The sequence below is a fragment of the Hyaena hyaena genome, unplaced genomic scaffold (genome assembly GCF_003009895.1).
Source record: "Hyaena hyaena isolate Hyena2069 unplaced genomic scaffold, ASM300989v1 scaffold_135, whole genome shotgun sequence".
NCBI lineage: Eukaryota > Metazoa > Chordata > Mammalia > Carnivora > Hyaenidae > Hyaena > Hyaena hyaena.
In genome coordinates this window covers 1,174,569-1,202,058 of record NW_024080767.1, presented here as the reverse complement: position 1 = coordinate 1,202,058, position 27,490 = coordinate 1,174,569, and the positions used below count along the sequence as shown (strand labels likewise).

General features: G+C 37.3%; 1 protein-coding gene across 1 annotated transcript in view; it reads right to left on the bottom strand.

Annotated features, from left to right (window-relative positions):
• The window catches only part of LOC120235688 (S-adenosyl-L-methionine-dependent tRNA 4-demethylwyosine synthase TYW1), a 201,939-nt gene that overhangs the window by 117,864 nt on the left and 56,585 nt on the right, over positions 1-27,490 (bottom strand). The window contains exon 10 of the mRNA XM_039238105.1: positions 10,188-10,306. Coding sequence (XP_039094036.1) covers positions 10,188-10,306 — 119 coding nt within the window. The remainder of the gene's footprint in view (positions 1-10,187; positions 10,307-27,490) is intronic.

Sequence of the window (27,490 nt, the reverse complement as noted above, 5' to 3'; positions counted from 1 at the left end):
AGTCAATTTCTCAGCAGAAACAATCGAGGTCAGGACACAGTGGGATGATGTATTTAAAATGTTAAAAAAAGTGCTAAATGCTAAAAATGCTTTAAAAAATCCAATTTTTGGATTCTAATCCCTCTTTTTTTTCCTATACAATTTAAAAGACAAATGTATATAACAATAATCACAAATGTTAATAAGCACACAATGCATAAAGTTGTAATTTGTGACAACAACATAAAGGAAAGGGAATGAAGCTCTGCAGGAGCAAAGTTTTTGAATAGTGTTGAACCAAAGGTGGTAACAGTTCAAAATAAAGTCAATCCTCACTATTTGCAGATTCCGTATTTGCAAAATTACATACTCGCTAAAATGGATCTGTAACCCCAAAATCAATACTTGAGGCATATTTGTGGTCATTCATGACCACTCAGAGAGTAGCAAAAAATCTGAGTCACCCAGTACACACATTCCCAACTGAGGTCAAACAAGGCAATGCTCTCTCTGCCTTCCAGTTTAAGCTCTCATACTACAAACAAGCATTCTTTTGGCAGTCAACTTAATGTCCCATTTTTTGCACTTTGTGCTTTTTGTTAATGATGTTGCAATTTAAAATAGTTTCCAAGCACAGTGCTAACGTGCCATGTACTGTTCTTAAGTACAAGACTGTCATGTGCCTTGCAGGGAAAATACGTGTGTTAGGTAAGCTTCATTCGGGTGTGAATTGTAGTGCTGTTGGCCATAAGTTCAATGTTAACGAATCAACAGTATAAATAAAATAAGGAATCTTTAAACAGAAACACACATAAAACAAAGTTATGTGCTGATAAGATGGCAAATACGTTGTGCCAAGAGAAGTGCAAGAACCTAATCCTTTATTTCCCCTAAAAGTCACAGTTTAGTATTTGCTAATGCAGGATTCCTGCCAACTTTCCAGAACTGCCACAAATAAAGAAAATTAAATGTAGAATGTTGTAAGTTTAAGAGGTTAGTTTTAATCCTGAGAGGAATAACCACCAAGAAAATAACTAAAAAATGTACAGAAAGGGAAACATAATGGAGTCAAATTGCACACAACAAAAAATCAAACACAAAAGGCAGTAATAAAGTGTGCAACCAAAAATATATAAAACTTATAAAAACAAAGAGCAAAAGCGAATGGATTAAATGCTCTAATTAAAAGCCAGAGATTAGAGTGCCTGGGTGGCTCAGTTGGTTAAGCATCTGACTTCAGTTCAGGTCAGGATCTCAAGGTTCATGAGTTCAAGCTCTGTGTCAGGCTCTGTGCCAGCTCAGAGCCTGGAGCCTGCTTCAGATTTTGTGTCTCCCTCTCTCCCTGTCCCTCCCCTGTTCTCTCTCTCTCTCTCAAAAAATAAACAAACAACAACAATAAAAAAAACAAAGATTGGCAAATGGACTTAAAAAAAAAATCTAGGGGCACCTGAATGGCTGAGTCGGTTAAGCATCTGACTCTTGGTTTCAGCTCAGGTCATGATCTCACAATTCGTGAGTTCGAGCCCTGCTTTGGGCTCTTCACTGATAGTGTGGTCTGACTGGGATTCCCTCGATCTCTCTCTCTCTCTTTCTGCCCTTCCTTCCTCAACTCTCTCTCAGACAATAAATACATTTTTTAAAAAAATCTAACAATATGCTGCCTACAAGAGATTCACTTTAGATCCAAAGACACAAATAGAAGTGAAAGGAAGAAAAAACATTTAATGCAAATAGTAACCAAAAGAGAGCTGAAGCAACTATATTAATATAACACAAAATAGACTTTAAGTCAAAAACGGCTACAAAAGACAAAGAACATTATATATTCATAAACAGGTTAATCCATCAAGAATATGTTAACAACTAAATCAAATACATAGGTAATAAAAGAACACCAAAATATATGAAGCAGAAATTTATAAGCTAAGGAGAAAATATGGTTCTAAATTAATAATTATAAAATTCAAATACACATTTTAAATAATGGACAGAACAACTAGGCAGAAGATCAATAAAGAAATAATACATTTGAGCAATATGATAAACCAGTATTACCTATGACATAAACAAAACAATACAAGCAAAAACATCAGAATACACATTTTTCCCAAGTGCACATAGCACATTTTGTAAGATGTACCATATGTTAGGCCATAAGAAAAGGGCCAACAAATTTTAAAAGACTGAAATCATGCAAAATATTTGCTTCAACCACAATGGAACAAAAATCAGAAACGAAGAACAGAAAGAAAACTGAAATATTAATATGTGGAAATTAAATGTAACACTTTTAAACAACCAATGGATCAAAGAAGAAAACAGGAAAATTACAAAATACTTAAGAGATGGATGGAATGTAGCTAAAACAGTGCTCAGAGGGAAATTTATAGCTATAAACACCAACATTAAAAAAAAAAATCAATTTCTTAACTGTATACCATAAAATACTAGAAAAAGAAAAGCAAACTAAGCTCAAGGCAGCAAAAGGAAGGATATAAGAAAGACCAGAATAGAAAGAAAAACATTAGAGAAAAATGAGTGAACCCAAAAGCTGGTTCTTGCAAAGATTGACAACACTGACAAACCTAGATTGAAAAAAAAAAAAAGACTCAAATTAGTAAATTCAGAAATGAAACTTAACACCTTACTACCAACCTTACAGAAATAAAAGAGGATTATGAAAAGACAAATTAGATAAACTAGACAAAATGAACACATTCTTAGAAATATGTAAGTTCCCAAAACTGACTCATGTAGAAATGGAAAATCTAAACCAACTTATGACAAGTGAATCAGTAATTAAAACCTCCCTGCAGAGAAAAGCCCCAAAACAGGTTTTATTGGCAAATTCCTCTAACCATTCAAAGAATCAACACGAATTCATCCCAAACTTTTCCAAAAAATAAAAGAGGAGGGAACACTTCCTATCTCATTCTAGGAGACTAGCAACATCCTGATAAGAAAGCCAGAAAAAGCCATCCTAAAACAAATTTATTTCTCACAAACGTGTCAGTTTGCATTTCTAAAAGTCCTTCACATTCATATAACTACGTCTGAAGTTAATATGTTGTAGACAATAACAGCCAGGCCAGGTTTCTTACTGCCCAAGAAAAAAGTTACAAATAAGCAATAAAGGAATACTAGAATGAGCTCAATGATGCTGACAAGAGTTGAAGGTATCATTAAAAATTCATTGTTCTGTATTTTAATATACACATACATATATTTTCTACTTTTTTTAAAAAAAATTTAATGTTTCTTTCTTTTTGAAGAAGAGAGAGACAGAGTATGAGAGGGGAAGGGGCAGAGAGAGAGGGAGACACAGAATCAGAAGCAGGCTCCAGGCTCCAAGCTGTCAGCACAGAGCCTGATGCAAGGCTCAAACTCACAATCCGTGAGATCATGACCTGAGCCAAAGTCAGACACTTAACCGACTGAGCCACCCAGGTGCCCCAAATGTTTTCTACTTCTATCTGCTGAGAAGGCCTGGAAGCACTAACTCTTCAATAAAAACGAGGGTGGCAAGAATCCAAATTTTAGACTCTAAATATCATTCTTCAATAAGAGGAACTAAGGTTCTTTAGAGAAGTGGTTGATTCCAAAGCTGGGCAGGGAAAACACAAATTGAGCCTGAAACCTCTCTGGAGTCAGACAATACAGTGTTTCTAGATCAAAGAAAAGCCATGAAGTCAACCCAACAGAACTCCTAATGGCCAAAGCTAGAAAAATATGAGCAGTAAATAATAATAGTATTGGGTTATAACCAAAGGAATAAATATCCTTGGGTCCAAACTAATAAAATATAATAAATTTTTAAATGAAGGAGAAATGATTCTTCCTTAGAGAAAAATTCCGATTATTGTATGTTAAAAAAAAGGAAATAAAAAATAATCATTAGAACGCCAAAGTAACAATTTGATGCAGGCAAAAAATCCACAAACGAACGAAAAATTTAGTGGGCAAATGCTTAGAGACACAGCGTATTTGCATAGGCTCAAAGTATCTTCCCAAAATATTTATTAATTACAAAGAAGAAATAAATTTTAAGGTGGAACTTTACACTTGAAAGCCTGGCAAACACTACCTTAATCAAGTGATAAAGGTTAAGACCACCAGTAATAGGACATATTGATATCATATATCCCTAATAGGACCTGCTGGGAAGGTGACATTCCTTCTATGGTAGTCCTCCCCAAATCCGTAATTTCACCTTAACCATGAGAATACATCAGACAAAATATCTGACCAAAACTCTTCAAAGGTGTCGAGGTCATGAAAAACAAGGAAAAACTGAAGAACTATGGCAGACTAGAGAAAACTAAAGAGACATGACAACTCAATGTGATGTGGGATCCCAAACTGAATCCTGAAAGAAAAAGGACATTAGTGGGAAAGTTGATGAAACTCAAATCGTTTCCAGTTTCATTAATAGCATTGCATCAATATTAATTTCTTGGTTTTGATCATTGTTCTAGGGATAAGTAAAGTCTTTCTTAACATTAAGGAATGTTAGGTGAAAGATATACAGAAACTCTACTATCTTTGTAACTCTTCTTTACATAAATCTATAATTACTTTAATTTTTTTTAATGTTTATTTTTGAGAGACAGAGCATGAACAGGGAGGGGCAGAAAGAGACAGACACACAGAATCAGAAGCAGGCTCCAGGCTCTGAGCTCAGCACAGAGCCCGACTCAGGGCTCAAACCCATTAACCGCAAGATCATGACCTGAACTGAAGTTGGATGCTTAACCAACTAAGCCACTCAGGCACATCGCCCCTAGAATTATTTAAAATCATTTTTAATGTGTATTCATTTTTGAGGGACAGAAAGACAGAGCACAAATGGGGAAGAGGTAGAGAGAAAGGGAGACACAGTATCCAAAGCAGGCTCCAGGCTCTGAGCTATCAGCCCAGAGCCCGATGTGGGGCTCTAACTCATGAATCTGAGCCAAAGATAGATGTTTAACAGACTAAGCCACACAAGCACCCCTAGAATTATTTTAGAACAAAAAGTTTATGCTTATGAGATTTTAGTGATAGAACAAGAGTCATATTTTAAAGACTAAAAACAGGATGTAAAACAGAAAGAGAATGACTTCAACTACATTTTTAAAAAAGTGAGAAGACTCAGAAAAAAAAAAGAATGAAAGAAAATACAGCAGAGCATTAACTATGATTTGTTTTGATTCTGGAACTGTAGATAGTTGTTTCTCTTTATACTTTTTGGTATTTTCCAAAAGTTATAATAAACATGGATTACTTTTATGACCAATGATATAATAAAACCCTTTTTAAAAGAAAGAATTATAGCTCTTGTACCAATATGATAGATAAATCAAGAAATGGCATAGACTGGAAAGTATTAAATCATTTTGCTAAAGGGTGAAATACTGAGAATCTAAAATGGAATTAATTATACAAATGGATATAGTGAGTTAGAGGAAGAAGAGCTTTGCAGCCTAAGCCACTGGATAACTGATGGTGCCATTACCAAAATAGGAAGAAGAGTTTAACAGTATAACAGATTCCACTGTGGACAAATGGAGCTTAAAGTACCTGTGGATCATGTGAGACAACATATCCAATAGGCAACTGCAAACAAAGGATGAAAACTCAGAAGGAAGACAGACTAGAGATAAAGAATATAAAGGTGTCAAACTCCAGGTATTTAATGAAGCCACAGAGATGGTTTACTACTCTTCCCATCAAAACATAGAACAACAAAAGAAAGTCAAAGACAGAATCAGGAAGAATTCATCAGGCAAACAATAAGCCAAAGAGCTAAAAGGGGAAATTAAAAAGAAACTGTCAAAGAGTTGGGAGAAAACACTAGAAAAGACAGGTGTGTCTGAATCCAATAGAAGTAGAGGTCCTTGTGTTCTAGCATGTTTTCCTGGAGTTCATTTTAGAGGAGAATTAAGTCACTTCTATTTGATTTGATAGTAAGGAAGTCACTAGTTATCAAAAGCAAAATGAGCTAAAATGGAGACATTAGCCATTGAGCAGAGAATTGAGACAGTGAAAAGCAAACAGGTGTTAGCGAAAGAGAAAAATGGATTAGTAGCAAGTACAAATGATTTCTGCAATTTAGACATTTTCTTTCACTTAAAATTTCCAACTTTAAAAGATTCAGTTCTACAGATGATGGACTGTAGTCGGCTTAAAGACAACATTTGAATTCAACAGCTTGAATTTCCAGCAAGATAAATAAAAAAGCCTCCTAAAACAAAGCACCCAAACTGATACTTTAGCATTAAAGTAGTCTTAAAAACAAAAAGACAAAGAATAAAATGTAGAAAAGCAAGTTAAAAACAAATCACAAAATGAAAGTAAATATTTTGTCAATTTACTAACTTATCAATATTTATCAATATGAATAATCACAATAAGTAACACCAACTAAACTCCAAACAGATTTCTAAAATTCCAGCAATTCCAGGGGTGCCTGGGTGGCTCAGTCAGTTAGGCATTTCTCTCTCTCTCTCTCAAAATAAATGAATAAACTTAAGAAAAAAGTACCCTCTTCACAAGTACATGATAAACTTATAAACTCTAACCATTTCTACTAGCATATGGTACTTCTCAGTAAATTTTAAATAACTTGTATTAAAAAACATGTAGTATAGCTTGGTTGAATTTCTTTTTAAGTTTACTTACTTTGAGAAAGAGAGAAAGAGCATGTGTGTGCATGCACACACGTGAGTAGGGAGAGGGGCAGAGAGAGGGAGAGAGAATCCCAAGCAGGCTTCATGCTGTCAGTGCAGAGCCCAATGCAGGGCTTGAACTCACAATCCTTGAAATCATGACCTGAGCGGAAAGAGTCAGATATTTAACTAAATGAGCCACTCTGGTACCTTCAATTTGGTTGAAATTTAAAAATAAAAATATAATCTAACAAATCTAATTTATGTGTAATTTTTTAAAACACATCTTTGGAAACCATAATAGAAATTAGAAAATATTTACAACTGAATAATAAAATTAATCAAGTTACAGGATACAAAATTAATACCCAGAACTTGGTTTTGTTTCTATATACTAATAACAAAGTAGCAGAAAGAGAAATTAAGAAAACAATCCCATTTACAATGGTACCGAAAGAATAAAATATGTAGGAATAAAGTTAACCAATGAGGTGAAACACCTGTCCTCTGAAAACCATAATACACTTAGGAAAGAAATTGAAGATGACACAAACAAATGGAAAGATATCCCATGCTCATAGATTGGAAGAATTAGTATTGTCAAAATGTCCCTACTATCCAAAGCTATCTACTGATTCAATATAATACCAGCTGCATTTTTCACAGAACTACAACAAATAATACTAAAATTTATATGGAACTATAAAATTTAAATGGAGTTTATATGCAACCACAAAAGACCGAATACCCAAAATAATCTTGAGAGAAAAGAAAAAAGCTAGAGGTATCACAATTCCAGATTTCAAGATATATTACAAGCTGCAGAATAATCAAAACAGCGCAGACACAAAAACAGACACATAGCTCAATGGAACACGATAGAGTCCAGAAACGAACCCAGGCTTCAGTGGTCAGTTAATCAATGAAAAGGCAGGAAAGACTATACAATGGGGAAAGGACAGTGTCTTCAATAAATGGTGCTGGGAAAACTGGACAGCCACATGCAAAAGAACGAATCTGGATCGCTTACTAACACCATAAACAAAAAGAAACTCAAAGTGAATTAAAGACCTAAATGTGAGACCTGAAACCATAAAAAAGTCCTAGAAGAAAGCATAGGCAATAATTTCTTTGACATCGGCCATAACAACCTTTTTCTAGATATGTCTTCTCAAGAGAGGTTAACAAAAAGCTAAATTAAACTACTGGGACTACAGCAAAAAAAAAAAACAAAAAAACAAAAAAACAAAAAACTTCTGCACAGCAAAGGAAACAATCAATAAAACTAAAAGGCAACCTACTCACTTGGCTATTGTGCATAATTCTTTTTATACATTCTTGAATTTCCTTTGATATTTTGTTGATGATTTTGCATCTATGCTTTTGAGAGACTTTGAAATATAGTCTTTTTTGTAATTTTTTTCTGGTTTGTTATCAGGGTAATACTGCCCTCAAATAATGAGTTGGTAAATGTTCCCACCTCTTTATTTTTTGAAAGAGACTGTATAAAGGTGGTGGAGTTTTTTTTCCACAAATACTTGGTAGAATTCTTCAGTAGAAACATCTAGGTCTAAAAATGTGTTTTTCAAAACAACTCATTGAAGAAATGGGCAGAAGATATGAACAGACACTTCTCCAAAGAGGACATCCAGATGGCCAACAGACACATGAAACGATGCTCAGCATCCCTCCTCATCAGGGAAATACAAATCAAAACCACACTGAGATACCACCTCACGCTGGTCAGGGTGGCTAAAATGAGCAAATCAGAGGACTCTAGATGCCGGGGAGGATGTGGAGAAACGGGCACCCTCCTACACTGTTGGTGGGAATGTAAACTGGTGCAGCCCCTCTGGAGAACAGCATGGAGGTTCCTCAAAAAATTAACAATAAAACTCCCCTATGACCCAGCAATAGCACTGCTAGGAACTTACCCAAGGGATACTGAAATGCTGGTGCATAGGAGCAATGTACCCCAATGTTCATAGCAGCACTCTCAACAATAGCTAAAACATGGAAAGAGCCTAAGTGTCCATCAACTGACGAATGGATCAAGAAGATGTGGTTTAGCTATACCATGGAATACTACATGGCAATGAGAAAGAATGAAATCTGGCCATGTGTAGCAACATGGATAGACCTTGAGGGTGTTATGCTGAGTGAAATAACCTAAGTAAACATCAAAAAGCAAATAATCTGACTTAAAATGGGCAGAGGACCTGAATAGGCATTTTTTTAAAAAAAGACATCCAGATGGCCAACATGAAAAGATGCTCAACGTCACCAATCATCAAGGAAATGCAAATCAACACATAAATGAGATATCACCTCACACCTGTCAGAATAGCTAGAATAAAAAAGACAAGAAATAACAAGCATTTGTGAGGGTGTGGAGAAAAAGGGACTCTTGTGCACAGTTGTTGGTAATGTAAATTGGCACAGCCACTGTGGAAAACAGAATGGAGATTCTTTAAAAAATTATAAATAAAATCACCATATGATTCAATAATTCCACTACTGGGTATTTATTAACCAAAGGAAATGAAAGGATACATTCACCCCAGTTTATTGCAGCGTTATTTACGACAGCCACAATATGGAAGCAGCCCAAGTGTCCATCAACAGATGCTTGGGTAAAGAAGATATGCTGTATCTGGCCAGTGGAATATTACTCTGCCATCAAAAAGAATGAGGTATTGCTATGTGCTAAAACTTGGACGGACCTCAAGGGTATTATGGTACGTGACATAAGGCAGACAGAGACAGACAATGACCATATATGATTTCATTTATGTATAGCATCTAAAAACAAAACAAATGAATAAACAAAGATACAAACAAAAAGAATCAGAGCTATAAATACAGAGAACAAACTGATTGAGGTTGTCAGAGAGGAGAGGGATAGGGGATGAGCAAAATGGGTGAAGGAGAGTGAGAGATACAGGCTTCCACTTATGGAATGAATAAGTCACAAGAATAAAAGGTGCAGACTAGGGAATACATTCAAGTGCACTGTAACAGTGTTGTATGGTCACAGACGGGAGCTATGCTTGTGAGCACAGCATAAAGTATCAACCTGCTGGGTCACTACATTGCATACCTGAATCTACCATGTGTGTCAACTATATGCAAATAAAAAAAATTTTTTTAAATAATTGACTAATCAAAATCTATGGAACACAGCTGAAGAAGTACTTAGATGAAAATTCCTGATTAAGGATTTACAGAAGACTGAATATTCATGAGCTAATAGTCTAATTTAAGTTAGAAAAAGAACAAGGCATATAAAAATGGTAGATTATTGAAGGAGAAAACAAAGCTATAATGCAAAGGATTCACAAAACTAAAATCTATGTCTTCAAAAAGACAAAAACTTGGCAAACCCCTGACAAAACTGGTCGAGGAAAAACAAATGCATAAATATATAATATTAGAAATGGAAGTGGGGATTACCCCTAAAACCAGCAGAGCTTTAGGTAAATTTGAATGCAATGCTGAACAGAAACTGATTATTACCGATGGTGACAGATTCAGTCACCACAGCCATTCATTTTTACTTACCGCCAACAGAAGACACATTTATTTGCACATGCCAAGCTTGGGGTAGTTTCCATGCAACGATGGCTTTCGATGCCATAGAATGTATGTTTGTAGCAACCTCCTCTCCCTCGGAGCATCGACTGCGAAAGCAAAAAACAAATGATAACTTGAATAAAATCCTCACGGCAAAGAAACAAAACACCAAGGCATCATTTTTAAGAAAAGAACGAGCATTTCATAACCATAAATGTCCCTATGGTACCCACATGATGCAGAAAATTAACATTATAGTGTTTTGATGGTGCTTTAAGTTTTCTAAAACCCAATGAAATAAACCTATGATCCATTAACTCTGAAAGCCCTATAGAGAAGACCGCACTGATGCTTTCTCATTTCCAAATCCATTCAACCGCCTCAAATAATATTCGTACAATAATATATAATACCAAGGGATAGATAAGATAGGCTCCTAGAGGGGAAGAGCACTCCTAAGAGTATCTCTGCTTGGAAAAAGGGAGGGTGGGTAAGGGGATGCGTCCTGGAGCACGGTCTATGTGAACTGAATGGCAGAACTTGAACATACTGAAACTGCTGTGGGGACAAGCGACATGTATATAAGAGACAGATTTTCCCCAAAATAGGACACTATTTAATATGTGAGTGGTAAAACCACAGTGAGTCTAGTAAGAGTGAATAACTTGAAGAAATACTGTAAGATAAGCCTGAAGCGGAATCACAAGATATTATCAAGCTTTTTCGGGTCTCATCAGAAAAATCCATCTACAAAGTCTGCAAGACAGGCTTGATTCTAGTAACAGTGAAACCTGTGAGGAGGCTATGCAAGAAAGGTCATGGTGACCTGGAGGAAAGGGGAAGGGTGCTAAGGAGGTACAATCAAAAGAATTCCCCATTAGAGAGGCAAAACAAAGTCATCCAGGCAAAACGAAGTCATCCAAGATAATGGAGATGTTGCCTCATCTCAACTGTGACAGACATGTTGGAATTAACAGGAACAAAAGAGGAGACACAACGAACCCATATATGCGTGCAAGCATGAGTGTGTGTGTGTGTGTCTGTACTATACATCAGCGTGCTCTAACATTACAATGCTATCCACAATCAAAAAAAGTTACCAAAAAATCTTCCAGCTTGATTACTATGTTGGTTAATCACAAAGTCTTTTATTTTACTTTGTCCTGATAGAAAAGTGTACTCTGGTCCATCTCATTTGGTACTTGCATTAGGAAAACTAAAGAGTAAAGGAAAAATATTGTTCAAGATAACTACAAATTCTCTTCCAAGTTGCCTATAAAAGGCAAATAAAACATTCAAATCTTGCAAACAGCTCTGAAAACTAAAAATAAAAGCCACTAAATGCCAAAATCACAGGGTATTACCACTAAATATCACGCCAATGGAAAAACAAAGTTGAAGTCCTGCACATTTCATTATTTACTGAAAGGTTAATATACCTGAAGCAAGCTGTGTGTTGAATGTACAATAATGAACAAGACAGAGCCCCTGACCATGATCTAGTTTGAGGAGGAAATGGCAAGTAAACGGGCAAAATGTGCAATATTACTATGCTAGGTGATTGAATCAATCAAGATTCTTTTGCAACCAACAGAAACTGACTGGCTAAAGAAAAGGGATTTATCAAAAGGACCCCACTGATTATAGAATCTTTAGAAAGGGTGGAATGAAGGAAGGCTGGCCACAGGACCACCTCTCAATCCCTCAGAAGCGATCTACTGTAGATGCCACCACTCTGTGGCCACACCATCACCAGGACCACCCCCTGAAATGTAGAGGCTACTGCCATGAGCCCAAGAATGAATCTCCCATGTCCCAGGCCCTTTCCATCCCTCACTCCATACTCAAAGTCTCGGGCAAAGAGAATGACCATCCTCGATGACACTGTTATACCCATGTTGCCAGCCCGTGGTACCAGGAAACAGTATCTCTCCTCCTTAGCTTCTGAAGCAGGCGGTGGGCCCCTGCCCTAAACAGACCTACTTCCCCAAAAGGGAATTCCCCAAACATGAAAAGACCCAGATGCCGGGCAGGGCAAGCCGAGAAAAGACAAATGTCCAGCGTGGTATTACGGGAGCCTGTGAGGTAAACAGATGACTGACCCAGCCAGCCTCACAGGACAAGTGACGACTGTGCTGTCCAAACAGTACTGAAGTACTCATGAAAGGATAAAAGGATTCAAGGGACAGAGTCACGTGAGAAGAGAGATGGCATGTTTCTCTCTTTTTTTTTTTTTTTAAATGTTTTATTTATTTCTAGGAGAGAGAGAGAGAGACAGCGTGAGCAGGGGAGGGTCAGAGAGAGAGACAGTCACAGACTGAAACAGGCTCCAGGCTCTGAGCTGGCAGTCAGCACAGAGCCCGACGCGGGGCTCGAACCCACGAACCGCGAGATCATGACCTGAGCGAAAGTCGGACGCTTAACCGACTAAGCCACCCAGGCGCCCCGGCATGTTTCTCTTTTAAAAACTCTTTTTTTTTTTTTCTGGGCCGCCTGGGTGGCTCAGTCATTTGAGCGTCCCACTCTTGGTTTGGGCTCAGGTCATGATCTCACGGTTGAGTTCGAGTCCTGCATTCTCTCCCTCTCTCGTCGCCCTCGCCCACTCACGCTGTCTCTGTCTCTCCTAAAATAAACGTAAAATTTTTAAAACTTTTCCTTCTAAAAGCTCTACAGTTTTACTTTATTTACTTTCGTTCATGATCTAAGTTCCGTTAACTTTCATGTGAGATGTGAAGTTTAAAAGAAACGTGTGTGTGTGTGCGTGTACTTCAGGTGAGTGTGGTTTGGTGGTGGTTTTCTGCCTGTGGGATGTCTAATTATCCCAACATCTGTTGAAAAGGTTATCCTTCCTCCAAGGAATTGCTTTTGCACCTTTGTAAAAAGTCACTTAGGTATGTCTGTGGGTTTCTTTCTGGGATCGCTACTCTGTTCTATCGATCTATGGGTCCAATCCATCGCTCCACCAGTACCACTTTGTCTTGATTACTGCAGCAATACAGTAAGCTATAACATCGGAATGTGGGACTCCTCCCAGTTGATTCTTCTTCTTCAACGCTGTTTAGGCTATTTTATGCCGAGGGCCATAAAGCGTATTCCTTACTAATTTTAGAATACGCTTCTCTAGTCTACAAAAACCTTACTGGGATTTTAATAGTAATTGCATCAAACCTACAGATCAGTTTGGGGGAAACTGACATTTTACTATACTGAGTCTTCTAATTCATCAACATTTACTTAGATTTACACTTCGATTTTTATTTACATTTACACTTATTTAGATTTTCATTGATTTCTCATTTGATACCTTGCCTCATTTCTAATGTAAACATTTACTGCTGTAAACTTCCCTCAGAGCACTGCTTGAGCTATAACCCACATACAGTTTGTTTTGTTTTTATTATCATTCAGTTGTACCGGGGTTTGTTTTTTTTTTTTCATTTCTTTTGAGACTTCTTTGACCCAGGGCTTATTTAGAAATGTGTTGTTTAAACTCAAAAAACAACAGACGTTGGTGAGGATGCAGAGAAAGGGGAACACTTTTGCACTGTTGGTGGGAATGCAAACTGGTGCAGCCACTCTGGAAAACAGTATGAAGGTCCCTCAAAATATTAATAGGCAATCCCTATCAAAATAACACCCGTATTCTTCACAGAGCTAGAACAAACAATCCTAAAATTTGTATGGAACCAGAAAAGACCCTGAATAGCCAAAACAATCTTGAAAAAGAAAACCAAAGCTGGAGGCATCACAATCCCAGTCTTCAAGATGTATTACAAAGCTGTAATCATCAAGACTCTATGGTACTGGCATAAAAACAGACACTCGGATCAAAAGAACAGAATAGAGAACCCAGAAATGGACCCACAAACATAAGGCCAACTAATTTTCAACAAAGCAGGAAAGAATACCCAATGGAATAAAAACAGTCTCTTCAGCAAATGATGCTGGGAAAACAACAGTGACATACAGAAAAATGAACCTGGACCACTTTCTTATACCGTACACAAAAATAAACTCAAAATAAGACAGGAAGTCATCAAAATCCTAGAGGAGAAAGCAGGCAGCAACTGTCTGACCTCAGCCACGGCAACTTCTTATTCAACACATCTCCAAAGGCAAGGGAAACAAAATCAAAAATGAACTATTGGGATCTCATCAAAATAAAATGCTTCTGCACAGTGAAGGAAACAATTAGCAAAACTAAAAGGCAGCAGGTGGAATAGAAGATATTTGCAAGTGACATATCAGATAAAGGGTTAGTAGATTTCCAAAATCTATAAAGAACTTATCAAATACAACACCCAAAAAACAAACAATCCAGTGAAGAAATGGGCAAAAGACATGAAAAGACACTTCTCTAAAGAAGACATCCAGATGGCCAACCAACACATGAAAAAGTGATCAACATCACTCATTATCTGGGGAATACAAATCAAAACCACAAATGAAATACCACCTCACACCTGTCATTAACAACTCAGGCAATAGATGTTGCCGAGAATGCAGAGAAAGAGGATCTCTTTTTGCACTGCTGGTGGGAATGTAAGCTGGTGCAGCCACTCTGGAAAACAGAATGGAAGTTCCTCAAAAAATTAAAAATACAACTACCCTACGACCCAGCAACTGCATTACTACATATTTACCCAAAGGATACAAAAAAGCCGATTCAAAGGGGCATATGCAGGGGCGCCTGGGTGGTTCAGTTGGTTAAGCGTCCGACTTTGGCTCAGGTCATGATCTCGCGGTTCGTGGGTTCGAGCCCCGCGTCGGGCTCTGTGCCGACAGCTCAGAGCCTGGAGCCTGTTTCGGATTCTGTGTCTCCCTCTCTCTCTGCCCCTCCCCTGCTCACACTGTCTCTCTCGCTTTCTCTCAGAAATAAATAAAAACATTTTAAAAAAACAAAAAAAAAGGGCATATGCACCCCCAATGTTTACAGCAGCGCTATCAACAACAGCCAAATTATGGAAAGAGCTCAAACGTCTACCAACTGATGAATGGATAAAGAAGATATAGTGTATATATACAATGGAATATTACTGAAATCTTGTCATTTAGAACAACGTGGATGGAACTAGATAAGAGTGTATTATCCTAAGCAAAATAAGTCAGAGAAAGACAAATATGGTATGAGTTCACTCATGTGAGGAATTTAAGAAACAAAACAGATGAACACAGTGGAAGGAAGGGAAAATAAGATAAAAACAGAGAGGGAGGCAAACCATAAGAGACTCTTAAATACAGAGAACTGAGAGTTGCTGGAGAGGAGGTGGGTAGAGAGAATGGGTTAAATGGGTCATGGTTATTAAAAAGGACACTTGTTGGGATGAGCAGTGGGTGTTATATGTAAATCATGAATCACTATGAAACCAATACAAGAAAGAAAGAAAGAAAGAAAGAAAGAAAGAAAGAAAGAAAGAAGGGGAAGGGAAGGGAAGGGAAGGGAAGGGAAGGGAAGGGAAGAAAAGAAAAGAAAAGAAAAGAAAAGAAAAGAAAAGAAAAGAAAAGAAAAGAAAAGAAAAGAAAAAAGAAAGAAGGAAATTGTTTAATTTCTATATAGAGATTTACCTTTTGTTCCTAATAACTTCTAGCTTAATTCCATTACAGTCAGAGAACAAACTATATGATTTCAATTCTTGTAAATCCTGGTCAATGTTCCAAAGGCACTTGAAGAAGTATTTATTCTGCTGTTGCTGCGTGGTATATTCTTTATCTGTCAATTAGATCTTATTAATTATGTTACTCAGATTTTCTAGAACCTTGTGATTTTCAGTCAAGTAGTTCTAACAGAGGTTGAGAGGGGGTTTCAACGTCCCCAACAATAACTATGAAGTTTTACTTTTAAAAATTTCTCCATTCAACTATGTCAGTTTTGAGCCTCCAATGTTTGGTATATACTCACTTAGTGTGGATAATCCTTTTCTCATTATGAAATGTCATTCTCTGTCTCTAGTATGTGTCTAGAGGTCTGAGGTCAACTTAATCTGATATTGATATAGGCAGTCCTGCTTTTTGGATTACTGTCAGCATGATATATAGCTTTCTATCATTTTACTCAACCTACCCATGTCACCAAATTTGAAGTGAGCTTCTTACAGACATCATCTCTTGGGGTCCTATTTTTTTACCCACTCTGCCAATAGCTATCATTTGATTGGTATATTTGGAATCATATTTGAAGCCCTTAAGTCTGGTATTTTACTATGTTTCCTTTCGTTCCCATACCTGTTACTCTTTCCCTGATTTCCTGCAGGTTACTTGAAAAACACTTTTTACAATTCCATCTTAATTTATCTTGTTGTTTGGTGTATCCTTTTGTAAATATTTGTAGTTAGTTGTTTGTAGCTCTTTGTATAGTGGTTGCAGTGGTTATTCTGAGTCTTACATACATACACAGGACATGTATATACTGTGTATGTATGTAGTATACTTACATATATACATGACTTATTATTAACATTTTACACCTCAAGTGGAGTATGGAAACATCACTGCCATTCAGGTCCCTTCAACTTTCCCTCTTTTAAGTTAAACGTTGTTGCCCTGAGTATTACGTAGTATCCTAATTTTTGTTTCAATCATCAAATACAATTTATAAGAATCCTGAGGAAAATTATCATCTTCTGCATGGAGGAGATATTTCCGATCTTTCCATCACTCTTTCTGACTTCCTAGTGCTCTAATAATCTTTCTTCTATCATTTCAGTAGGTTAGAAGAGCTTCATTTAAGTCAGTTTTTAAGGGCAGATTAGCCAACAACAAATTATTTGTTCTCTTGAATGCATGTCTTTACTCAATCTTCATTCTGGAAGGACAGTGTGGTCAGACACAGAATTAATGGTCGCCAGTTCTCTTCTTACATTTGAAAACTGTACCACCTCACTCTGGCCTCCATGAATTCAGATGAGAAATCTGGTGTCAAATTGATGTTAATATATCATTTATCTGTAGCATCTTTCACGATTTTTTCTTTTTTACTTTTCAGATCCATTAATTCTAAGATGTCTTGGTGTGGATTTCTTTTGTTTCATCCCACTTGGGTTTGTGCTCTTTCTTGTTCAGATGGGGTAAATTCTATTGACCTGTCTGTCTACAGATCATTCTATTGATCTGCTAAGGCCACTGACTCTACCCTCTGTCATCTCCACCCTACTATTGATCAGGCCCATCCGGGGTTTTGTTAACTGTATTTTTTAATTTAAAAATTCCTCCTTGGTTCTTTTGATGACTTCCATTTCTTTGTTGGGATTTTTTATTTTTTCATTGGTTTCCAGGGAATCTGTAATTGATTGCTGAAGCATTTGTATGGCAGCCGCTTTAAAGTCCTTGTCAGATTATTCCAGCATCTGATTCATCTGGTGTTGGTATCCGTTCATTATCTTTTCTTGTTCAAGTTGTGATTTTCCTCGTTCTTGGTATGATAGGTGATTTTTATTGCATCCTAGACATTCTGTCTACTATGTCATGGGACTCTAGATCCTATTTAATTATCTTATTTCAGCAGGCAGTCACTTGAGCATACAGGTCTGGGACCACTTTTGTGTGCCGTGGTTCCAGTGTCAAAGTTTAATTTTCCAAACTATGCTGTGTAATTTTGCTTGGGATCCCACTCACTGGTCTCTGCTGTTACCGTCTGAGGAGGCAGAAGGGCTTTCTCTAGGATGGCTCACTGGGGGTCTCTAAGGGGTGAGGAGGCAAGCATTGTGTCAGCTGGCTTCCCAGGGTAACACTAACCCATGAATTCTTGGCCTCAAAAGGCAAATGAGAGCCTGAGAAACTACCACCGCAGCCCAGCAGCCACACAGAGGGAACGCGGGACACCGCCACCAGGCAGGCTCTGGGCACGTCAATTTGGAGATGGGGGCGCAGGGAGAGGAATGGAAGCAGGGTGTTGGGAAACAGATCTCCATGGGTCTCTCTCTCTGAATGTCTTGCAAGCAGCACTAACTGCCTCCGAGACTATCTTTTCCAAAAGGTTTTTACAGTGAAGAGCCTTAGAGGATATACTGTGTCTCTAGAGCAAACCACAAATCTGTTTATTGCCCAGGATAATAAAGATGCATCCCTATACGCCAAAGGTCAGGCAGGAATATCGTCAATTATAAAAGCTTCATTTTCCCTAAACCTGGGGCTCCTCTCCTATAACATACATACACATGTGACCCGGCTCCCCTACAGCTGCTTCACGGGAACTGGGGGCTCAGGGATGAGAGCAAATAATGATATTCTGGCCACACCTATTACTGTCCTGACCATTTCTTGCTCAAGGGATTCCTGCGGGTGAAATAAAAGGACATAGGAAGCAACTCAAAGCCAGACGGAGAGGTAAAGATCTCAATAAAGGGAGCACTCTCAACAAGAGCCAAAGCATGGGAAGAGCCCAAATGCCCATCGATGGATGAATGGATGGGTAAAGAAGATGTGGTATATATATATATACAATGGAGTATTACTCAGCAATCAAAAAGAATGAAATCTTGCCACTTGCAACTATGTGGATGGAACTAGAAGGTATTATGCTAAGCAAAATTGGCCAGTCAGGGAAAGAAATATATCATATGACTTCACTCTGTGAGGACTTTAAGATACAAAACAAATGAATATAAGGGAAGGGAAGCAAAAATAATATTAAATACAGGGAGGGAAACAAAACGTAAGAGACCGTTAAACATACAGAATAAACAGAGGGGTCCTGGAGGGGTTGTGGGAGGGGGGGATGGGCTAAATGGATCAGGGGCATTAAGGAATCTACTCCTGAAATCATTGTACCATATGCTAACTAACTTGGATGTAAATTATAAGAAAATTTTTTAAAAATTTTAAAAAGATCTCAATAAAGGTAAATATAGGGGAGTGTGAAAGCTGGTATTATTGTTAACAATGGTTTGTAACTTTTTCTTTCTACTTGATTTAAGAGACTAATATGTTTAAAGAAAAAAATTATTAGAGTGCAGCTGGCATTACTGTAACTTTGGTTTGCAATTCCAAATCTTCTCCTCTACATAATTTAGGAGATGACTGCATTTAAAGGAGTTATTAGTTTATGTTTCTAGGCTCACAATATATAAAGATGTAATTTTGTGGCACCAATAACTGAAAGGAGTGGGGATAGAGCTATATAGGTACAGTCTTTGCATGTTATTGAAGTTAAGCTGCAATACATTGAAATTAAAATGTTATAACTTTAAGATGTAAAATGTTATCCCCATGGTAACCACAAAGAGAACAGCTGTAGAATATACACAAAAGGAAATTAAGAAGGAATTTAAACATTTCACTACAAAAAATCAACTAAGAAAGACAAAAAGGTAGGAAATGAGGGACAAAAATGCAATGGGGCTTACAGAAAAAAAAGAGAGCGCGAGGACAGAAATAATCCCCTCCTCATTGGTAATTACTTTAAATTTAAATGGATTACCCTCTAATCAAAAGATGGAGATGGGCGGAATGCATAACAATCCATGATGCAGGGGGCGCCTGGGTGGCTCAGTCAGTTAAGCATCTGACTTCGGCTCAGGTCATAATCTCACGGTTCGTGGGTTTGAACCCCATGTCGGGCTCTGTGCTGACAGCTAGCTCAGAGCCTGGAGGCTGCTTCAGATTCTTGTCTCCCTCTCTCTCTGACCCTCCCCCTGCTCACACTGTCTCTCTCTCAGAAATAAATAAAAACATTTTTTAAAAAATTACATGATCCAGGAGCACCTGGGTAGCTCGCTTGGTTAAGACTTTGACTAGTGGTTATGGCTCACGTCATGATTTCATGCTTCTTGAGTTTGAGCCCCGCATTACGCTCTGTGGGATCCACAGAGCCTGGGATTCTCGCTCTCCCTCCTCACCTCACTCAAAATAAACTTAAAAAATACATGATCCAACTTTGCTATATACAGGAGACTCACTTTACATCCAAAGATATACACAAGTTGGAAGTTAAAGGATGGAAAGATATTCTCTGCAAAAAGAGAGAAGTTGCTATATTATCATCAGAGAAAAAAGACTTTAAATAGAAAAAAACATTACAATGGGGCGTCTGACTTCGGCTCTGGTCATAATCTCACAGCTCGTGGGTTCGAGCCCTACATCAGACTCCGTCAGCACAGAGCCTGGGCCCTGCTTCAGCTTCTGTGTCTCCCTCTCTATGCCCCTCCTCTCCTCGTGCTGTGTGTGTGTGTGTGTGTGTGTGTGTCTCAAAAATAAACATTTAAAAAAATATTACAAGGAACCAAAGACATTATATATTAATAAAAGACTCAAAACGGAAAGAAGATATAACAATTAAAGAAATTTATACACCAAATGACAGATGAAAATATATGAAGCAGAAATGGACAGAGTTGGAGGGAGGAAAAGACAGCTCTACAATCATCGTTGGAGACTTCAATGGAGAGAACAACCAGAGAGAAGACAGGAAGGAAACACAGGACTTCACAAAATAGAGCAGCTAGATCTAAGAGACATGTGCAGAACACTCCACACAATTAAGAATAGCATATACATGCAATTGCACGTGGGACATTCTAGGATAAGACAATTAATTAGGCCAAAAAATGAAGTCTTCATAGATTTTAAAAGATAGAGATTACACCAACAACTTCTCTGACCCCAATGCAATGAAGTTCGAAATCAGTAACACAAAGAAAACTCGAAAGTTCACAAAATTATGGATATTAAACTGCACACTTTACACTTTTAAGCAACCAATGTATCAAAGAAGGAATCACAAGGGAAATTAGACAATACTTAAGAGATGAATGAAAATGAAAAAACAAACATACCAAAATTTATGGGATGCATCAAAAACAGTGCTAAGGGAGTAATTTACAGCTATAAATGCTTATATTAGGAAGGAAGGAAGGAAGGAGTTTAAATCAACAGCCTAAGTTTACAACTTAAGAAATTAGACAAAGAATGAACAAATACAAAACTAGCAAAAGGAATGAATTGATGAAGATTAGATCAATGAAAAAAGACAACAGGAAAACAGCAAAGAAAAATCAATGAAACAAAAGGTCATTTTTCAAAAAAACTGACAAAAATCAACAAACCTTTAGCTACATGGGACTAAAATAAAGAGAAGACTCAAATTACTAAAATCAGTAATGAAACTGGGGACATTACTACCAATTCTACAGAAATAAAAAAGATATGAGAGTACTATGAACAAATGTACCCCAAGAAACTGGATAAACTAGTTGAAATGGACAAATTTCTAGACACCCTAAAACTACCAAGAAATCATCAAGAAAAAGAAAAGCTGAAGAAGACCTATCATTAATAGAAGACTGAGTCCGTAATCACCAATCCCCCAGCAACCACAACAAAAGCCTGAGATCTGATTTCTCCACTGGGTGAATTCTACCAAACATCTGAAGAACTAATACCAATCCAAATATCGGCAAAGAATAGACATTTCTCCAAGGAAAACACACAACTGACCAATACGCACATGAAAAGATGCTCACCAACATGAACAATCAGGGAAAGCAAATCAGAACTACAGTGATACCTCAACACCCATTAGGATGGCTACCATCAGAAACCAAAAACAAAACAAGTGTTGGTTAGGATGTAGCAAAACTGGAACCCTTGTATACTGTTGATGGGAATGTCAAATGGCACAGCTCCAGGGTTAAACAGTATGCAGTTTCCTCAAACAATTAAAAATTGATTTACCATATAACCCAGCAATTCCACTTTTATGGATATACTCAAGAGACTTGAAAACAGGGCCAAAGAGTTTGTACACCCACGTTCATAGCAGCATTAGTCACAATAGCTGAAACATGGAAGCACATAAGTGGATAAAGAAAAATATGAGATAGTCATACAATGGAATATTATTCAGATGTAAAAAAGGAAAGAAACTCTAACACATGCCGCAACATGGATGAACCTTAGGACACTATGCTAAGTAAAATAAGCCAGTCACAAAAAGACCAATACTGCATGATTTCACTTATTTGAGATACTCGTAGTAGTCAAAAACACAGAACCAGAAAATATAATGGTGGTTGCCGGGGGCTGTGGGGAGGGAAGAATGAGAAGTTATTGTTTAATAGGTATAAAATTTGTTTTGCAAGATTAGGAGTTAGGGGGATGGATGGTGCTGATAGCTTCCTAAGGTAAAAACCACTGAACTATATACTTAAAAATGGTTAAGCTGGTAAACTTAAACAGAATTAAAAAAATAGTCTTAAAAAGTAGTACAAAGACAGAGGTCACTAGGGACGCCTGGTTGGCTCGCTCAGTTAACCATCGGACTTCGGCTCAGGTTATGATCTCACGGTTCGTGGGTTTGAGCCCCGCGTCGGGCTCTGTGCTGACAGTTCAGAGCCCGGAGCCTGGAGCCTGCTTTGGATTCTGTGACTCCTCTCTCTGCCCCTCCCACACTCTCTCTCTCAAAAATAAATAAACATTAAAAATTTTTTAATGTTAACTATTTTCTAAATCCCTGAATGAAAAAGAATTCCATAAGATTAAAAAATTAGAAAAAAAACACAAAGGCAACATTAAGTGGATCAAAACAAACAAAAATATAAAATTTAAGGACATCAAACAATAGCCACCACCACCACCACTGAAGGGGTAAAAAACAGACAGGGAAAAAATGTTTCTTAATTTTCTTTTTTTAAGCTTATTTAGTTATTTTGAGAGAGATAGAAATAGCACAAATAAAGGAGGACCAGAAAGAGAGAGAATCCCAAATCCCCAACGTGGGGCTTGAACCCATGAAGATGCAAGGCCACAACCTGAGCCAAAACCAAGAGTCAGACGCTTAACCGACTGAGCCACGGAGGCACCCCTAGGAAAAATTTTTTCAGTAAATGAGAGATCCAGACTTTGTTAACAGCTTTACAAACAGTTCAAAGGAAATTACAAGGAAAGATAGTTAGCAAGCCTTTTCCATTTGTAACATCATTTCTAGGACTCTAAGTAACTAATCTAAATGCACACAAAGCTTTATATAAAAACACATTCTTCACATAACTGTTTACATTAGAGGGAAAAAAACCACACATCACCAAGTGAATGGCAAATTAAATTATGGTACTTTTATCAATAATTACATAGTCACTCTGCTTCAGGAAGATTTTTCAGTAGGAAAATGGTTGTTATAATGTTCAGTGAAATACACTGATACAAAATTTCATATACAATATGATCTCAAATACATAAAACATACTTAAAGGTGAATAGTAAAAACGGCTGAAAGAAAATACACTTTTAAGAATTTCTGTAAGGTTGAATGTAAGTTTTATTTCATATATTTTTCTTATTTTTTACAAAGGACATGTTATTTTAATAATAAAAGCAGTTTTGCTAAGGGCAAATGATCTGAATGAGAAACTTGAAATAGCATCACCCACGAGTCTGTGAATCTTTTCACTAAATATAAGGTCACAGATTTAAGCACTGTCTGATTATATTTTTTCACCAGAATGTGATAGCTTTTCCAACTGCTACCTGCATAATTCAGTGCCATACACCCTACTTCACACTATTCTCAAGTGCTGATGAGGTGCTTTTTCACCATGTACTTGTGGCTGAGCATTTCAGTAAGACTTACAGACACTCCCCTCCCACAACTGTGTTCTGGCAGAACCCACTGCATGGGAAGAATTACATGAACTACTGGGAATTTCTCATCAGAAACCAATGAAGGCCAGACAAGAATGGGGCAGTATCTCTGAAGCACTAAAAGAAAGGCTGTTAATCCACAATTCTACATGCAGCATAAACAAACAATGAAAGCAAAATACAGACATCCTCAGGTCAGGAAAAACTAAGAGAATTCACTGCCAGCTGACCTGCTCTGAGACAAATACTAAAGAAGTTAAGGCAGACAGATGGGGAAAGGACAGAATGCAACCACTAACCAAAGGAAAGCTGGGATGGCTGAATTAACATCAGACAACTGAACTTCTAAACAAGGCCCCCTACCATACATAACAGGGACATTACTACATACCAATGAAAGCACAGACTCACCATGAAGACCTGACAATCCTAAGTGTGAATGCACCTAACATCAGAGCTTCAACGTGCATGAGGCAAAAACTGATACAAAAGAAATGAGAAATGGGCAAATCCACCATAAGAGCTGGAGTTTTCCACACTCTTCTCTAAGTAATAGAACGACGAGACCAAAAATCACTAAGGATATAAAAACTGTTACCAAGTCAATCTCTGATCTGGGTTTGGGTTTACAGGAGTTTTATCTGGGGCTGGGGAGAGGGAAACAGGAAAGACATACAAAGGAAAAGACAGGAGCAGAACCCTTTTCACCAAGCTGAATTACAAAATCAGTGAGGGCAGGCATCTCTCACATTCCCATTACCCTGCACTTGTCTCTAAGCACAGAGAATATATGCCGACCGACTGACCATGATATAGCACGGCCACGTTTCCATTTCTCCTACTTGCTGTGCCATGTGACTTGTGATTTTTCTATAATACCACCATCACTTAACAGTAATAAAGCCACATTCACAATGGAAAGTAAAAGGGCTATGTCATACATGATATATGCTACACACAAATGCTATACACAACATATATGGTTTATGTATATGTTTATGTTCCAGACTGCAGTGATAAAGACAGGAAAATATACTCTCAATTAAAGTGACCATCAAATAGGCAAGTCCCCCTCCATCAGTATCCTTACAAGGTCATGTCTTCCTGGCTGAAAGAAACTCCTACTCCCCACGACTCCATTCAGATGATAGAGGTTTAGAAAACGAGGATGGCAAAGCCACTTGATAGAATGCTTGCCAGGCCCTTAATCTTTCAAGCAAATACCCCTTTCACACAGAACCAAGAAAAAAAAAAAAAAAAAAGAATAAACCACACTTGCTGTGCTGTTCTCCACGTTCTCATCTATATCCACATCTACACAATGAGAGCTGCCACACAGGTGTGTAAGACCCACCAAGTCAGCACAAACCATGACCACTCCTTATAAGGAGCCAATATCATGGGTTCCAGTATCTACTGTTGCATAATGCAGTGACCCAAAACTCAGTGGCTTAATACACCGCCGATCTGTTCTTTTCTCTGTTAATTCCATGGGTCATTTGGGTGGCCTCCACTCCCTATGGTGTGTGCTAATGTCACTCATGCAGCTGGAACAAGAGGGAGTTTGGCTGGGGCTACACATCCCAGAAGACCTCGCTCACATGTCTGATGGTGGATGTTAGCTGGCGGGTCGGGGAGTGGGGGGGGCTTGCTCCTTCGCCCCATTAGTTTAGACTGGCTTCTTTACAACAGTTGGGTTCTCAGAGGAAACCTTCCAAAAGGAGAAGCCTCAATGTCCAAGCACTTATCAAGCCTCCGCTTGCACTGTGCTTGCTAACAGCCCATCAGCCCAAGCTGGTCCAATGGCCAAGCCTAGAGTCCTTGTGAGAGAGGGCTGTAGGAGCATGACTACTAGGAGCCACGGTTCACCGAGGGCTACCCAGTTAATAGACTCCTACATCATTTATACTAATTATGTTCACTCCAAGCCTGAAGGCAAAAATTCCTCACATCATAATTTATTAGTTTTCAAAGAGCTTTCACACTCAATATAACAGCTAATAGCTCGATCAAATTTTTGGCTTATTACAACAAAATCCTTTCAATATATGGTGATTACTGCAGCTCTCTGGGTAGACAGGCAACTATCCGGACTTTAGATATTGAAGACATATTTACTTAGTACACAATCACCATATTCTGTGCTAAGTGATCTAGAGGAAAAATGAATGATTCTGACTTCGCTGATATGTTTTTTATATAACCCTAAAGTTCTTAACCTTGAAAAACATAAAAGCTTTCTAGCCTATTCAAAAACACAAATAAATTTTTAAAATTCTTTAAATTGAAATCAAATGGAAATATGTTGAGAAATAACGAATTACCACCAAAGTCACACAGATATACAATTTACTGCAAAGAACTTTAGAACACAAATTTGGAATGTACGCTCTTAGTGGGACGCATTCTATTGATAGAAGGAGCTACAATGTATCTATTTCTCCTCTTCAAAATTATGGAAGACCCTAAAAAACTTTCATTTATGTGGTTTATTTCAATCAATATTTACATAAAAGAAATCAGGACCAAGAAATGTTTAAAATATTTATTCTTTCATTTACGATAACAAGCCTATTACACAATAGCATGGTTTTATGAAAAATATATTTTCCAAGACAAAAGAAAGCATAAAACTGTTGGATTCTTATAGATGTTTCTACATTCCAACTGTTGTGATATGTTATTTTGGTTATGGTATATGAACAAAATCCAGCCTCACCCAGTTATGCAGCTGGAAAAAAGTATTTTTATAGCCTTTTCAGAAAATTGTAAATGTTCTACTTTAATAGTAAACCAAAAGTTCACAAGTTTCATTAAATAGTAACTGCATTACGGAATCTGAAAACCTATTAATGAACTTTTCATATTTTGTTACATTAAAAATATATTTGTCTATCTTGCCCTTTGAATTTGATTTTATAACATCATGCATTGAAAACACTGGTTCACAAAGTCATGCAGATCTTCCAAATACTGACACATTTCATTGTATAATATTTTTAAAATCACACTTGTTAATAGTACAACTGATCTCATCATTAAACTCTCTCTAAGTATTGGGAGGCTGCCAAACTTAATGGCAACTAATACAAGTTTTCCAAAATTTCTACTTTGCCTTTATTACTGGCAATAACTACTTTCAGTGGTTTTACTTCAAGTGTCAGGCTGACTTTGGTTATTAAAAACATATATATAATATATATAAATGGGTTATATATATTATATATATATGAGCTATATATAATATATATAAAGGTTATATATATTATATATATATGAGCTATATATAATATATATATGAGTTATATATATTATATATATGAGCTATATATAATATATATATGGGTTATATATATTATATATATATATGAGCTATATATATTATATATGTATATATTTAGGCCAAATACCAAGCCCTGAACAACCATACTTAATTGTTTTCATATGTTAAAATGGCATTCCATGAACATAGCAACTTACAATTAACTGCAAAAATGCTTTCCTAAAGACAACTGTAGGGGCATCTTGGTGGCTCAGCCAGTTAAGTGTCCATCTTTGGCTCGGGTCATGATCTTGCAGTTTATGAGTTCAAGCCCCATGTCGGGCTCTGTGCTGACAGGTCAGAGCCAGCAGCCTGCTTTGGATTCTGCATCCCCTTCTCTCTCTGCCCCTTCCCCACCCACACTCTGTCTCTCTCTCTCTTTCTCAAAAATAAATAA